Genomic DNA, 16,273 nt, shown 5'->3' on the forward strand with positions numbered 1-16,273 from the left:
TTGTCCAGACTGGGGAGCAGGTGGGAATCTTTAGGTGGGAGAGACGTGCTCGCCAAGTGGGCACCACGCAATGTAACCCAACTGTGCAGACGTAGGAGGAAGCCATTGGCCCTTTGTGCTCTCGGGTATATTGGAGGCACGTCAGAGAGCAGCAATGAACTGATTACGGGGATTTAGAGGAAAAGATTGCGAAGCAGAATGGCCAAATGACGAAGGAGCTCTAAGTCAACTGCTTGAGAAGTATGTAGGGCCAGATCCTCACCTGGTGTAAATTTTCCTGCTGAAAATCTAGGTGTAAGCAGGGGGAAAGAAAGAAAAGAGCGTAGGGTACTCCAAAGGGGTATTATTACTCCAAGGGGGTATTATTACTAACTCAGAGTAACGGGATAAAACTGATTAACTATCAAATATTTCCTCACTACACTGCGGAATAGTCTCCTAAGTGATGCAGTGGATTCCTGTGATGGGGCTTCATGTTAATAGTGGGCAGGAAAACATGCTGGGAAATATGCGGTAGGGAACAACACTGCATAGGCAGGAGGGACCAGTCACAAGACTTTTCCCTAACAAGCCCAGGTTACGTACATTGCTTGGAACTAAGGGAGCACAGACACCTCACCATGTGCCTCATGTTTTCTCCCCCCGCCCCCCAACCAGGATAACTCAAGTGCAATCTGCGTCTTTTGGGAGGAAGGACCAGGTAATTATGACACTCACAGCATCACGCGGTACCCGGGCAGGCATGCAAGGAACGAGGAAGAGGCAAAACAGAGATGGTGGGAGTCATTCAATGGAGAGCGCATTGCCTTAGACACCAGGGGGACCTAAGGACCAAACATGCAGCTGCAATTTACCAGACAGACTCTGAGGTTTCATGCTATGACCGTCCCTATCTGCTGCCAGACTATACTCACCCCAGCCACCTTGCCAGGAGAACTTGGGAACCCTGACCTTCCTTGGCTCCCAGCGACAAGCATCCTTCTGTCATCCCAGAGCTGCTTACGGAGCGCCCCCCTCTGTGCACAGAGCCTTGCCGAGCGTAGGGCTATATAGAGACCCACACTGGCACCTACTGGAGGACTAAACCCCACACCCCTCAGGGGTTTCCTGAGTGAGTGCCATTGTCGCGCACAAAGCGGGTGGAGAGCGGGCCCAGGTCAGCCAGAGCCACCTGCAAACAGCCACACAGGGCACAGGCACTTCCCAGAGGCTTGTAAAAGCAACTCCCATTTTTATGCCCTTCTTCCAAGGAAGGAGTCATATAGAGACCCAGGGCCATAGAATTTAAGGCCAGAAGGGACCCCCAGATCCTCTAGGCTGGCCTCATGGATCATCGGCCACTAAAAACACAACCAAGCACCAAACCACCACCCGTAGAGCGGAACGTTACAGCCCTCAGAGACTGAACAACTGTGTGCCACAGGCAGAGAACAGGGACTCAGGTTCCCCCGGTGCCCAGGGGTGAGATGCACCCAGATAAACCTGGCAAGTGACCTGCCCCCCACGCTGCAGAAGGCAGCAAAAACACTGCTCCAAGGTCCTTGCCCCTGAGAACTGGAGGGTCCCTGCTCTTAGAGAGCCTGTAGGTGCCCAGGGCTGGATCTTAGGGGTTGCAGAGGAGGGTGCAGAGAGGGGGACATTTTGTCCTGCTAGCTTTATTCCTTCCCTCCACTATATGCCTGAGAACAGCTCTCCAGGGTTCGGCACCAACCCACATGAGCCCTAGTGCTGTGCAGCCTTGAACCACAGGTAGCCCAAACCCAACTCCGATCCCAATGCTGGCGCATGTCTAGCGTCAACACCCTTATGTCGCAGTAGCACTCCCTGAGATCACCCCTTGCCCCACACTCTGATTGTTTTTGCGGTTGGAGACAGGGGGTAACATTTTCAAAAGTACCAAAGCCCCACTGAAAATCAATGGGCCTTGGGCTCCTAAGTGAGTTGGTGCTTTGGAAAATGTTGCCTGTGGGTTTTTCTGAGGCTCGGCCTCACTGCGCTGTGGCCGTGGGCTGTTTTCCTTAAGGCCGTTTCTCCCTCTTGCAGAAAACGGCAGCCTGGGGAACTGGAGCAGCGCTGGCTGTGAGACCCACCACCAAAATGGCGTAGTGCTGTGCCAGTGTAACCACCTCACCTATTTTGCCGTGCTGCTGGTAGGAAGGCTGTTTCTCCCCCACTGTTCTTGCTCTGTTTGGGGGTGTATGAGGCTCCCCCGCCCCCAGCCATCAGACACAGTCTTTGCTCCCTCTCAGTCCCTGTCTCTCAGGTGCTCTAGATCAGTGGTTTTCAAACTTTTTTTCTGGTGACCCAGTTGAAGAAAACTTGATGCCCGCGACCCAACAGAGCTGGGGATGAGGGGTTTGGGGTGTGGGTGGGGCTCAGGGCTGGAGCAGGAGGTTGGGTTGTTCGAGGGGGTCAGGGCTCTGGGCTGGGGGTGCAGGCTCTGGGCTAGGGCTGGGGATGAAAGGTTTGGGGTGCAGGAAGGGGCTGTGGGTTGGGGGGGCTCAGGGCTGGGGCAGGGGATTGGGGCGTGGAGGTGGGGCTTATCTCAAGCAGCTCCCGGTCAGCGGTGCAGTGGGGGTGCTAAGGCAGGCTTCCTGCCTGTCCTGGCACTGTGGACCATGCTGTTCCCCAGAAGCAGCCAGCAGCAGGTTCAGCTCCTAGGCGGAGGCGCACAAACGGCTCCGCACAGCTCTTGCCTGCAGGCACCTCCCCCCAGCTTGGTTCCCGGCCAATGAGATTGCGAGGCCGGTGCTCGGAGCAGCGGCAGTGCGCGGCGCCCCGGAGCTCCCCCGCCTAGGAGCCGAACCTGCTGCTGGCTGCTTCCGGGGCACAGCGCGGTGTCAGAACAGGTAGGAACTAGCCACCGCCGATGGGACTTCTAACGGTCCGGTTGGCAGTGCTGACCAGAGCCACCGTGACCCAGTGCCTTCCATTGGGTCGCGACCCACGGTTTGAAACCCACTGCTCTAAAGCACTCATCCCTCTCCCAGGGCTGTTTCCTGTTTGCCTTCTCCCTGACTCATTCCCCGCCAGCCGCTCTCAGTGCTCTGAGCGGCTCATTTCCCTGCAGCTGGGCTCCACCACGAGGTCCTGCTTCCATTTCCCTTTCCTCCTTCACACCCGCCCTGCAGGGGCTGAGAGACATGCAGCACCATCCTCTGGGGCCGCCTCGCCCCAGCACCTGTTACACTGCGGGGGATGGATGCACATGCGTGCACCCCCACAAGGGTTACACTAGGACACACTCTGCCCCGCCCCCCACTCTGGAGGGAACCTCTTGGACCTGCTGACCAATCCGTCTCACGGGGTCAGGATAGGGGGTCGAGCTTTGAGGCGGTTCCCTCGTCCCCCTCGGAGCTCTGGAAGGGGGGAGGAGATAGGACAGAGGCCAGTGACATCCAACAGCCTCAGGGACGGGTGCCAAGCTGGGGGGGTGGAACAGGCTCCAGGCCTGAAGAAGCTGGAGGGGGTTGAGGGGAGAATGAAAGGCCAGGGCGGCCGTGAAGGCTGAGTACCAGTGCCAAAGGGCTGCATTCATTCCTCACCCCTTCCCCTCCTCATCCCATGCAGAAAATCTCCTCAGCGCCCATAGACAAGGCCATCCTGGCTCCTCTCACCTACATCTCCATGGTGGGGTGCAGTGTCTCAGCGGCTGCCTCGCTCCTCACCATCCTCCACTACCTCGCCTCCAGGTAACCCCATTGCTGTGCCGAGCGGCTCCCGCCCAGGGTGCCTGGCTGAGCTGAGTCAACAGGGGCTCCCTCAAGAGAGATACTAAACCAAATTCATCCCAATGGGGACTCCCTACTGAGGCCCCTGGGGTTACACCCGGGGTTAGTTTGGCCCTTTTTGGAGAGTTACACTTGCCATTCCCACCCCCAAGACGTCACGTTCCTGCTTGAATTTCTGCACCGTTCTCCCATCTGCTCCTGGAGGGATCCAATTATCCCTGGCCACATCCCTTGCCGCAGAGATGAGACAGGGTCCAGAGCAGCACCAGGTGTCAAGCAGCCGAGCACCATTGTAATCTTTGGAACATGCCAGCCCACAGCAACGGAGGATCTGACCCACAGCTTGGCTGTCATGAATTCTTCACCGAGGCTGCTGGACACAGACAGATCTTGTGGTTTTCTGGCTTTTTAGCTCCCAGCCTCACTCAGGCCTTGTCTACATTAGAAAGGGGTTGCTGGTATGCCAGCCAACCTTCCTAGGGCAGGCTCGGCCAGGGCCGGCTTAACTCTCCTGTGGGCCTGGGGCTATTAGATTTTGTGGGGCCCCTGTATACAAGTCTTTTTCCTGGGAGGGAGTTTGGTGCAGGAGGGGGCTGGGGCAGGAGGTTGGGGTGCAGGAGGGGGATTCTGACCTGGGGCAGAGGGTTGGAGTGGAGGAGGGGATGCGGGGTCTGGGAGAGAGTTTGGTGCAGGAGGGGGCTCCAGGCTGGGGCAGAGTGTTGGGGTGCAGAAGGGGGTGCGAGGTGTAGGTTCTGGCTGGGAGGCGCTTACCACAGGTGGCTCCCAGCCGGGAGTGCAGCAGGGCTCAGGCAGGCTGCCTGCCCGGTTCCCGGCCAATGGGAGCTGCGGGGACGGTGCTGGGGGCAGGGGCAGCGCGCGGAGCTGCCTCCTGCCCCTCCAGGGGCCGCAGAGACGTGCCAGCAGCCAGATGCTTCTGGGAGCGACGTGGGGCCAGGGCAGGCCACCTGAGCGCCCCAGAGATCGCTGCCTGTGATTTATTTTTCTGGGAGCCCCCTTGAGCCAGGGCCCCGGGCTGCAGCCCCTAAAGCCCCTGCCTTAATCCAGTCATGGGTTTGGCTATACTGCAACTGGTATCGCTTATCCCTGCTGCCCGACGCACTTTGAACGTTATCTACACTAGGGGTTTGGCCTGTAAAGAAACAGAATAAAAGTCACACCCCTAACAGACATTGCTAGAGTCACCAGTGGTTCTAACACAGTGTGCACTGCCTGTGTATCGCCACGGGGTCTTATGGACTCAGCCCCCAAGGAAGGGACAGGACATTTCCACCCCCCCCCAGCGTGGGCCCTATCGAGATATGAGACAGCTCTGGCGTTCTCCTGCAGCACATGCTGACTGGAGGGGATGTCCCAGGTGGAGGGGTGGGGTGGGGGGCAGGAGTGGATTGCGTTGCCTGCTTTGCACCCCCTCCTGTTCCCCCTTTCGAGGGCAGTCAGAAAGAACTGAGTTCTATTTGCGGTGTTCATTTTAGGAAAAAGAGCAGAGATCATACAGCCAAAATCCACATGAACCTGCTGGGTGCCCTCTTCTTGCTGAATGTCTTCTTCCTGCTCAGTGGGCCCCTGGCATCGGTTCACTCCACGTGGCTCTGCAGAGGCACTGCCGCCTTCCTCCAATACTCCCTGCTCTGCTGCTTGACCTGGATGGCCATCGAGGGCTTCCACCTCTACCTGCTCTTGATCAAAGTCTACAACGTGTACATCAGGAGATATGTCCTCAAACTGTGCGCCGTTGGCTGGGGTAAGTGCAGGTTCTCTACCCAGAAAGATGCCTCCCTCACAACCCACGAGGAGCTCCGTCCCTCCTGCCAAAAACCACAGCCCTTCCGCTGCACTCTCTGCAGTGTCACCAGATTCCAGTGAGAGATGTCGCCACATTTCAATCACTCAAGATCTGGGGGGCGGTCAGAGCCAGGCATTGGCCTGTGGGAGGGAGGCTGTCCACTGCTGATCAAAGTGCTCCTTTAGCTGTATTCTGAGAGCCAGAGGACCTCGGCTCTAGAATTAGATAGTAATTGTCTGTTTGCAATGCATTAGCTTGTTGCATAGTAAAGAAGTAGGGGCTGGTTGCAGAGTTTATATCCAGATTTGGTTTCCAATCCTTCCCCAAATGCTCAGGGGTTTTGATGGGGCCCACCTCTCATGTCTATATTTCCTATGCGTGATAGGGGTGTGGGGGAGGGAATCTACAGTGCCCTACCAACATCTAATATAAGCCAGCCTGGTTTACCTGGAGTGTGCTGGGACAGCAGAAACTTTTTTGAGGGACATAACTGCATCTTGCTCACACAGCCATGACCTGCCTTTGTGTTTCTGCTCTCTAAAATGGCCCCATATTCCATCACCACTTGTCCCATCTGCCTTACTGGATTTTTCCTTCCTCCAATATACTTCTCTTCCTACCTATGTCCAAGGACCAACTCCTTTGAATGCTACCCAGTTTCCTACCCTCCAATTACTTAGGTCCTTCTTATGTATTCCCATCATATTCAATCATAGCTTAGCTGGTGTGTATCTCCCGCCCCCACAGGACTGCCAGCCTTAGCTGTGGTTAGCATTCTCATCTTCAAGGAAGAGACATACGGGCTGCACATAATTGAGACCGACACGAGCTACGACAATGCAACTATGTAAGTGTTAGACATGGGTTTGATGGTCCACACACAATCACGTTCTGCCATAATGGGGACCAGCAGGGGTTGAGGCTGGGTTCCCAGTGGTACAGTAGGTCTCCTAATCATTAAAAGCTTCTGTGCTCCCCAGTCCCTCCTGGTTCTTTTCCACATGGTCCTATCTTCTGCAGAATGCAGGATAAAAAATGTGGTTCTATTCTCCTAAGCCTTGTATCCTACCTCCAAGCAATGTGCCATCCATGGAGTGCTCTAATCAGATCCATGGGCAATGAAGATTAAGGCTCTGGCTAGGCTACAGAGCTTACGGAGGTGCAGAAGCTCTCCTGCCAACACAGCACTGTCCACACCCGTATTTAGGTCATTATAAGTTACATCACTCAGGGGTGTCTTAGTCACACCCCTCAGTAACATAACTTATACCGACGTACGCTGTCGCGTGTACATAGCCTAAGTCCAACTCTCCAAAACACGGCGACTTTCCCGGGTGCATGATGCTGGTTTAGAACAATTGCGCCATTTACCCAGCATTGTCCTCTTTCGGCCTGTCCTAGGATTGTGGGATGGCTTGAAAACTACAGTGCCATTCACACATCACTAGACCATTTCTGGTGGATGGTGCTGTCCTCTACTCGGAGTATGGTGCTGTCCTCTGCCCAAGACATGCTCTGACTCCCCAGAGGCAGTGCAATTTTGCAAGTATGTTGCCCTTCCCAAAGAACAGGGCAGGTCTCCAAAGCCTGGTTCCAGCCCAGAACCACGGTGCCATTTCCCCACAGATGGTGCTGCTCCCTTTGCATTGGCGCTGAAATCCCATCTCAGCTATGGCGCGATAGGCTTCCCCCAACACAACCCCCTTCCCATGCACTGTTGTGGTCCCCCCTTTCCAAGGCGTGCAGGCATTTACTAAGGCAAATTAGAGCCTGAACTCACCAGCAACACTAAGCAGCCCAAAGAGCCTTTCCACCCCGTCCGAGACAGATGTCCCTTCTGTCCTCCTCGTCGGGAATCCCGTTTGCTGGCACACCAAGTAGCTGGCTCCCCAGCAGCCTTGCACGGATGTCTGCTACCCTATCTGGGCTCTGACCACAAGGCCTGGATCTCCGGGGCCCTGCTGGAATGGTGTAATTCTCACGGCCTGGTGCCATTCCCAAAGCAAGACATCCCTCCCCAGCCACGGGGCCAATCCCCACAGTGTGGCATCATCGTCATTAGCATACGAGAGTCTCCTCCTCTTCTCCCATAGGTGTTGGATCACAGACAAGGCCCAGGATGTTCATTACATCCTCAACGTGGGCTATGCTGGTATCACCATACTCTTCAACATGGTCATCTTAGTCACCGTCATGAGGATGCTGAGGAAACTGAGATCCAACATGAACAGTCAGAAAGAACGAGTGAAGAAGGATCTGGTGACAGTGCTGGGACTGACGTGCCTGCTAGGAACGACCTGGGCACTGGCCTTCCTCGGTTTCGGTGTCTTCTTGATTCCTCAGCTCATCCTCTTCACTATCATCAACTCCCTCCTGGGTCAGTGAGGCTGCAGGGCCCAGTGCTCAGGCAGTGGGATGAATGGGATGGAGCCAGAAGTAGCTTAAGACCTGAAGCAAAGCCCCGTCAAGGGGGATTTTGCAGAAGGAGGCGCAGGGCTGGATTAGCACCAGGGTTCTATTACCTCTGATTTAGGAGCAGCAGAGTCCCCTCGAGGTTTCTGCTAGCTCCTGGTCATTGCTGTTATAAGTAGCACAGTTCTCAGCCACCACCTGGTCAATGCACTTCTGCTGCTGCTGCCCCTGCCTCTGAAGCCAGGAGTGGGGAGGGGAAAGGACATGGAGGTTTCTGTGAGGTCAGAAGTCAGAGGGCCCTGCTGCTATGTTACTCACTTATTGACATGGGCACCATGGACAGCCCTAGTGACCGAAGGCTTACAATGTGCTTTCCACCTGCAGGGTTCTTCATCTGCCTCTGGTACTGCACCATCCGCCGCGAGCCGGATCCCAGCTCCTCCACCGGGAGTTCTCAGATGACAAAATAACCAGGCCAGGCAACTGGACTGTGCTCCCAAAGGGGCCCAGCTCACCCCCCAGGAGCAGATTCACTTGCTGGAACTGGCCTGCCCCAGTTGCCCCAGGCAGGTCTGCGCTTCTGATGGGGGATTTAGCAAGGGAAGAGACACACTCCTCAGTGCCTTCACACATGCGGCCGCAAACAGCGCGACAATGAGCCTTCCAAGCAGCTTATGCAGAGTTTGTCGAGTAGGCGAACAGGACCTGGGCAAGACTGAGGGGTAACAGAACAGCCCCTCTCACAGCACAGGGAATTGCTGTTCCCTAGGAGGCTAGAAGCAGACAATGCTTGGGGCGTTGATTCCCCCTCCATTGCACCTTGTGTCTTTATTTACACCTGCGCACGGTGAGTGCAGAGAAGGTGCACATCGCTACCAAACCAGACCTCCCCACCCACTCACACCAGGGGTAACGTCATGCACACACACTGAGGGGGGAAAACAAGGAGAATCAGAGCCTATGTGCCTGTCCCCCTCCCCGCCCCCCCCCCCAGGAAGCTATAAACACCCCGGTTTGTTACATTTCCTTTTGAAATCATGCGATGATTCTCCCGTCCCAGTCACTTCACCATGGAGAGAGATTCTATACTCAGCTAACTGCCCTGGCGCAGGTCCCTACCATTCAAGCTAAATGAGAGGATCTGTTAGCAGTACGGGGCTAATGACACACATCGGAGCAGTTCTGATTCCATTCAGTAGAGGGCAGTGGTGTATGCAGGCTCGTGCACACACCGACCTGCTCACCCCAACACCAACCCATTACGAACAAATCAGATGTACCCAAACACCCTGACTTTTGAGGAGGTTGAAACCCAAATCCTAACCCTGCTGCTCAAGCCCATCTCTGATTTAAAGAGGACAGGCGAACAACAGGGGAAGGAGATGGAAGGAAACTGCAGAAAGAAAAGAACTAGAAATTGGAGAGGAGGAATTACAGAGCAGGGCAGTAAAGAAACAGACATGGTGAAACAGGGAGTGTAGGGAAAGGAAGTGATAGCAAAGGGGCTGTGAATTCCTGGATGCTGGAGACTGTATTGCGGGACATCAGCCGCCACTAACTGGTCAGTGAAGAGATCTTGCCGCAAAGGTAGACGCTGCAGCTGAGTTCTCTCTCTCTCTCTCACACAGACAAGTCCACAACCTGGATGGACTAAACCTGGAACCAATGTGCTTTTGCTTTTTTAATGACCGTGTGGGGAGTTTATTGCTCTTTTGTACCCAACCAGAGATTTCCATTAAACTGCTTTACAATGGGGCATCCACCCCACCCGCACCACTGCCTGCTCTGGCCAAAGCCCATTCCCGGTGTTGGACTTTGTTGCATGCAAATGACTGGAGCCCGCCTGCTGGAGTAATAAAAACAAGCAATGACCCTAGTGGCTGCTCTTGAAGCCTGCCAGTCTGTTGTGCATTTGAAGCTGGGCCTGGGTCGAAATTTCCTTGCTGAAGGGTCCACCACAGAATGAGTCTGCTTAACCGTAGCCCTGCTACTCATGCCCCTTGGAAGCCTCCACAGACACATCACAGCTGGGATAGTATTTGCAGTGGGGTGGTCCTGTGATCATAGGAGTCCTTGTGGCACCTTAGAGACTAACACATTTATTTGGGCATAAGCTTTTGTGGGCGAGAACCCACTTCATCAGATGCATGGGGTGGAAAATACAGGAGCAGGTATAAATACATGAAAAGGTGGGAGTTGTCGTACCAAGTGTAAGGTCAGTCTAACAAGACAATTCAATTAACAGCAGGATACCAAGAGAGGAAAAATAACTGTTCTTGAAGTTTTTGAAGTTGTTTTTTTTTGAAGAATTGCCACTTTTAGGTTTGTTATTGAGTGACCAGGGAGATTGAAGTGTTCTCCTACACTTGAATCTCCCTGGTCACTCAATAACAGACCTAAAAGTGGCAATTCTTCAACAAAAAAACTTCACAAACAGACTCCAATGTGAAACTGCAGAACTGGAATTAATTTGCAAACGACACCATCAAATTAGGCCTGAATACAGACTGGGAGTGGTTGGGTCATTACAAAACCAAAACCTAATTTCCCCCATACTAATTTCCCCCTACTGTTACTCACACCTTCTTGTCAACTGTTTGAAATGGGCCACTCTCATTACCACTACAAAAGTGATTTTTCCTCCCTTGGTATCCTGTTAAGTGAATTGTCTCGTTAGACTGACCTCACACTTCGTAAGGCAACTCCCATCCTTTCATGTATTTATACCTGCTCCTGTATTTTCCACTCCATGCATCTGATGAAGTGGAGTTTAGCCATGAAAGCTTATGCCCAAATAAATGTCTTAAGTCTCTAAGGTGCCACAGGACTCCTCATTGTTTTTGCTGATACAGACTAACACGTCTACCACTCTTGCTTGTAGGGATTCCTTTGCCTCCCTCCCCCTTGTCCCCTATCTGACAGCCCTTCATACAAGTGATGGGAGCCTAGAACACATGCATGGTGCCACGGGGCAGAGGGGTTTTACATACATCCCTCTGGGCTCATCAGTAACAGTGTTACTGTTACAAGTACAGAGCAACTAAAGCTGGTTGGAAAAAAATATATTCCTGCAGAAATTGGATGAAAATGGAAAAAATAATCATTTTCTTATAAATTTAAGTCTCCAATGACTGACTTGTATGTGGAGCAAGTGAGAACAGCCCCAGTGGTTTGGGACACCGGCTTGCTGGGGACAGGTGGGCCATGGGTCTCACTAGGTTTAATAGGCAAAGCCATTGAAAATTTATTTATTTTTTTGGCAAAAATTCAAAAAGTGGAATACTTTGGTCAACCCCCCAAAATTTCCATTTGGATATGTTGCCAAAATGCCGTCTGGGAATCCTGGTGTGTCATGTACTCATTCCCATGACGTACTAGGGTTCCCCCTGAGGAGAGATGGGGGTGCATCCCGGGAGATGGAGTCCAGCTTGGGAGCCTGGTCCATAGAAGAGAAGGGGGGACATGAGGCAATTGAACTACAACTCCCATAAGGCACTATGGCAGCAAATCCAAACAGAAACGTTTTGGTTTTCAGTTGAAATATTTCAGTTTTCGGGTGCTCAGTTTTTGACAGAAAATCGAAGTTTTCCATGGAAAGCAAACACTCTTTGTGAAAAACTTCTGTCAAAAACCAGTTCTGATGGGAAATTTTCAGCCAGCCCTAGCAGGGATGCAGTCCGTATTGACCAGGGACTGCTCCAATATTTATAGCTATTTTAACACAACATCCACCATTTTCTGACTCTGTCTCTGCGGCATGCTCCTCTCGTTACAACTTCACTTGGGATTTTTATCCCTAAATGTCCTTGGCACCAACCTTGCCCATGGCAGTATGCTGCAAAGGGGAATCCCGTTAAGGCCTTCCCAGCCAGAAGGATGCTAGTGAAGTCTTCCAGTCTCTGTCAGGGACCTGGAGTAGAAGATGAAGACAAGCTATAGAGAGAACTTCCCAGGTTTTATAGGCTCATAATTCACCTACTAGACATCACTCGCAGTTCAAATGAAAGAAGTCTCCAATAACAAACTTGTACATCTGCGGCAAGAGAGAGCAGCCCCGGGGGGACTGGGACAGCTGCTTGCTGGGGGGCGGATGGGTTGCACGAGGGCTTGCTGGGTTAACAAACAACGCCAGCTGCCTCAGGGGAGTTCAGAGAGACCAGGGCAGAAAGTGAAGACCGCAAAGGGAAGTGAGAGCCACGACTGGGCTGGGGCCTACTTCTCAGGTGCCATTCCTGTGGCACAAAGCAGCGGGCAACCCTGAGGTCAGACCCTCTCAGGATTCCCCCTGGGCAAGGGAGAGCTCCAGGGAGCTAACCCGTCCCTTTCCCAGCCCCCAGCAGAGGGGGCACTTCTGGGGAGAAGGCATGGCCGGAGCAGCCTTACTCTCGGCTGTCAGAACAGCCCCTTGGGTCTGGGGGCTGCTCTACCTTGTGCCAGAGGGCTAGAGCCAAACTGCAAAATCACCTGGATCGCCCTTCCCCCCAGATCTGTGCGGAGTCCCAGAGAGTCTGGGACCAAGCGCAGGAAGAGAGCCTCTTCTCCCCAGGAAACACTGGGGACCTGCCATGCCAAGAGACGGGGAGACAGAAGCAGCCACACGAGGCCAGCGCTCAAGACAGAGAAGCTCCACGCTAGACAGCTATAATATCGCCAACCCTCTGCATTCAGGTCATGAGTCAGCCCCCTCTTCACCACCACCCCAATCATGGGCTTGGGCTTAAAAATCATGAGATTAGAAAAGCCACAATAGTGTGGGCTTGTTTATTTATTTATTTGCCCTCCAGTTTCTGAGCCCATAGGTTACACTCAAACCACGTCTTCAAGATTCTTCCTCTGCAACCACAGGGTTGAGAAACTTTTTAAAAAAAACAGAAGCCGAGATCCTCAGAAAACACATGACTCCAGGAGCTGAGGCTTTAAGCAAGATACCAAATACGACGGCACAGTCACTAGAATTGCGAGAGCAACCCTAGATTTACGGCAAGCTGGGGACGGCTGTGTCTGGCCTTATTTCACACATGTCAGGGACGCTGCTGGGCTAGAACAGAAAGTCGGTGGGACTTGCGCTCTGGAGTCACATAGGGGTTTGAGAGTCCCATTCTGATTGCTTACTGACTGAGGATTCCTGCTTGTAGCGGGGTGGTCACCCTGCTCCTGCCCGGAGGGGTTAAAACCAGCCCTGGAGAGGGCTGTGGCTGGGGAAAGCAGGCACAACTATGGCCACGCCTGGAACAGACCTCAGCTAGCCCTTATAAAAGGGCTGTGAGTCAGAGGCTAGACGAGAGAGTCTCTCTGCCTGTAGAGAGGGAAGGGCCTGGCTGCTTAGGAGCTCACAGGGTACCTGGAGTGGAGCAGGGCTGGGGAAGGCCAGAGGAGCTGGGGAGCTCCGGCCTGGAAACCCCCCAGGCTTCAGGCCTTGTTGAAGGCCCAGAAGGGTACTGGGGTTGCAGAGGGCAGCCCAGGGGTAGGCCAAGACAGGAGATCCAAACCCCCCTTGCCAACGATGAGTGGCTTTTACACTGCAGACCGCCCCAGTGAGCGGGAGCTAGATGGTGACTGGCAGTAACCAAAGACTGAGGCGAGGTGGGGATAGGGGATTGGGGGTTCCCTGGGGAGGGGAGACCCAGTGAGACTATGGGGTACTGCAGGGGGCACCCCGGCCTGAAAGGGGCACTGGGGTCCAGGAGGGACTCGGGACTCGGCGGGAAGAGGGACACTGGCCTGCAGAGGGCGCTCTGGAGCTGGAAAAAGAGCTAATTCCCCTGACACCAGCGGAAGGCGCCGCAGGGGTGAGTCCCGCCACGCAACACTGCTCTAATCAGGAGCGTCGCCAGCTTTTCTGCCGCCCTAGGTGGCGGAAGGTCCCACCCCGAAATGCGCCCCCCCCCCCCCCGAGGCGGTGGAAGGTCCGGCTGCGGAAATACCGCCGCAGTCGTTGCCCCCCAAATCACAGCGCCCTAGGAGACTGCCTAGGTCGCCTAATGGGTTGCGCCGGCCCTGGTTCTAATACCACCTCTTTTTCATGTGGGCCCCTTAGCCCATAACCCTCCCAGGAGGCAGTCAGCCAGTTTCACCTGTATTCTCTCCTGGGGCCTGAGAGCATTTCCCTCTGGTCTTGGCAGGGAAAGGGGGAGCCCATCTGATTAGAGCAGACGCCACAGCTGAAGAAGCAGTGTAGGAAAGTCCATGATTAAATATCAGAAGAGGGCGACTTCCCTTCTTGTACCAGAGGAACATGGGCCTCGCAGGGTGACACTGGTGCCCTCTAGTGTAGCAATGTGGGGGAAGCCAGCGCTGAATGTGGGAAATTCCTTTTGCCCCAGGGGACAGTGAGCGATGAAGGGCTCTCGCCAGGGCACAGCGGGGCACGGCCAGGTCTGTGCAGCTGCTGCGGCCCTTGGCTGTAAGCAGAAGTTTGTTACAGTTCCACCCGTATATTTTAGCTGCACAAATATCCCCCACCCACCCAACACATGGCCTGAGCAGAGGTAAAACTGGCCGTGGGGCACTCAGCTCACATCACTGATACAGCTAGCCCAGGGGTCGGCAACCTTTCAGAAGTGCTGTGCCGAGTCTTCATTTAGTCACTCTGATTTAAGGTTTCATGTGCCAGTCATACATTTTAACGTTTTTAGAAGGTCTCTTTCTATAAGACTATAATATAGAACTAAACTATTGTTGTATGGAAAGTAAATAAGGTTTCAAAATGTTTAAGAAGCTTCATTTAAAATTCAATTAAAATGCAGAGCCCCCCAGACCGGTGGCCAGGACCTGGGCAGTGTGAGTGCCACTGAAAATCAGCTCGCGTGCCGCCTTCGGCACCTGTGCCATAGGTTGCCTACCCCTGCGCTAGACACTCCAGAGATGGGAGACGCTTGGTGAGCGCAGTGCATCCCCCATCCAGTATAAATACTGAATCATGTAGGGATTGTCAACATATCTATGGATGACTTAAAGAACATTAATGTTGAAATCCAAATTATGCCATGCCATCTGCCGCTGGGAATTCTCCCTAGGTTTGCAGTAAGGCCTCTGATACAAATGATGCATGCAGGTAAATGATTGGGTGCATTGTAAATATCTAGGTAGACGCAATCAGCCAGGTAGCCTGGTGCAGTACTAGTACTATGCACTCCACCTTCCATCTGCGGATCGCAGAGCACAGCATAGAGAGCAATGCAGTTAGACAAATATTCAGAGCCCCATTTCACAGACAGGGAAGTGGAGGCACAGAGTGGTTCTATGGGTTGCCCGAGGTCACACAGTGAGTCAACAGCAGAACTGGGACTAGAACCCAGCAGTGCTGACTCTCATCCAGTGCTTTAGCCATAAGACCCTCCTTCCTCTGATGGGGAATTTGTTTTGTACAATCCCTAGAAGTTTGTTAGGTTAAAAGAATAAAGTGAATGATTGAGGCTCCTCTGGTTCTAAACTGGGTTTATTCCAACTGAGTGTGGTTCCTCCCCGCACCAGGGAGCTCCACTAAGGTGCACACACACACCTATATAGCATTACACAAACTCAAACTCTCTACTTGGAAGGTGCAGGAGGGAGGCCAGCACAGAGCTTCAGGGAGAAAATTGCTCCAAGGTTCCAAGCGACGTTCAAGGCTTCAGTCCTGATCTTCATAGTACCGCTTGGAAGAGGCTAAAGCTACCCAAGGGGCTTCCTCACACTCTGATCCCGACTGCCCTTTGCAACAATGGACCCATCACCTAAAAGGGAAATGCCAAGTGCTGGGGACACGGCGCTCTCAGAACGACTATGCAACTCAGTCCCAGTGGAGATAAACATCCACAGGTCTGGCTGCTGGAAGAACGTAACATGCTTCCTGCCTCCCCCGCCCCCCGCTAACAGCAGCAGACACAAGACTCTCCACACACAGACCAACTGACCGTGGGCATTTATTAATCCAGCCAGCATTTAGAAGGTGCAGTGGAAAGCAGCTATCCACCTCCCAGTCTGACGCCTGTATCCTCAACACCCCCGAGAGACCGAGCAGGGCTGTTAGGCCCCCTGTCCGGAGGTGGGGGGGGAACCGGGGCATCCGAGAAGCTAAGTGACTTGCCTAAGGAAATCTGTGGCAAAGCAGGGAATTGAGGCCAGGTCTCCCAAGTCCTAAGCTAGTGCCTTAACCTCTGAGCATCCCTCGTCTCTGCCTCTGAGCCCCAGCCCTGCTGTACATTATTCCTGCATGTATCTCGGTTTTTCCTACGGGGTGTTACTCACTTTGTTCCCTTTCAGTGGTAACTGGTGAACAAGCCCAGGGGTTAAGTAATGTTTTAACCCCTCTAGGCACCAGCTCTGTTTGAGAAGCTTCTCCTAG

General features: G+C 53.5%; 1 protein-coding gene across 2 annotated transcripts in view; it reads left to right on the forward strand.

Annotated features, from left to right (window-relative positions):
- Positions 1-8,913, forward strand: part of ADGRG5 (adhesion G protein-coupled receptor G5) — a 28,122-nt gene extending 19,209 nt beyond the window's left edge. Inside the window, exons 7-13 of one of the 2 annotated variants that reach the window (XM_054048773.1) lie at positions 658-700; positions 2,044-2,150; positions 3,571-3,692; positions 5,225-5,493; positions 6,283-6,382; positions 7,629-7,912; positions 8,332-8,913. In XM_054048773.1, the coding sequence (XP_053904748.1) occupies positions 658-700; positions 2,044-2,150; positions 3,571-3,692; positions 5,225-5,493; positions 6,283-6,382; positions 7,629-7,912; positions 8,332-8,417 (1,011 nt within the window). In that variant the 3' untranslated portion in view covers positions 8,418-8,913. The remainder of the gene's footprint in view (positions 1-657; positions 701-2,043; positions 2,151-3,570; positions 3,693-5,224; positions 5,494-6,282; positions 6,383-7,628; positions 7,913-8,331) is intronic. The other variant, XM_054048774.1, reaches the window with a different exon arrangement.
- The last annotated feature ends 7,360 nt before the right edge of the window (positions 8,914-16,273 follow it).

The sequence above is a fragment of the Malaclemys terrapin genome, chromosome 14 (genome assembly GCF_027887155.1).
Source record: "Malaclemys terrapin pileata isolate rMalTer1 chromosome 14, rMalTer1.hap1, whole genome shotgun sequence".
Classification (NCBI taxonomy): Eukaryota; Metazoa; Chordata; order Testudines; family Emydidae; genus Malaclemys; species Malaclemys terrapin.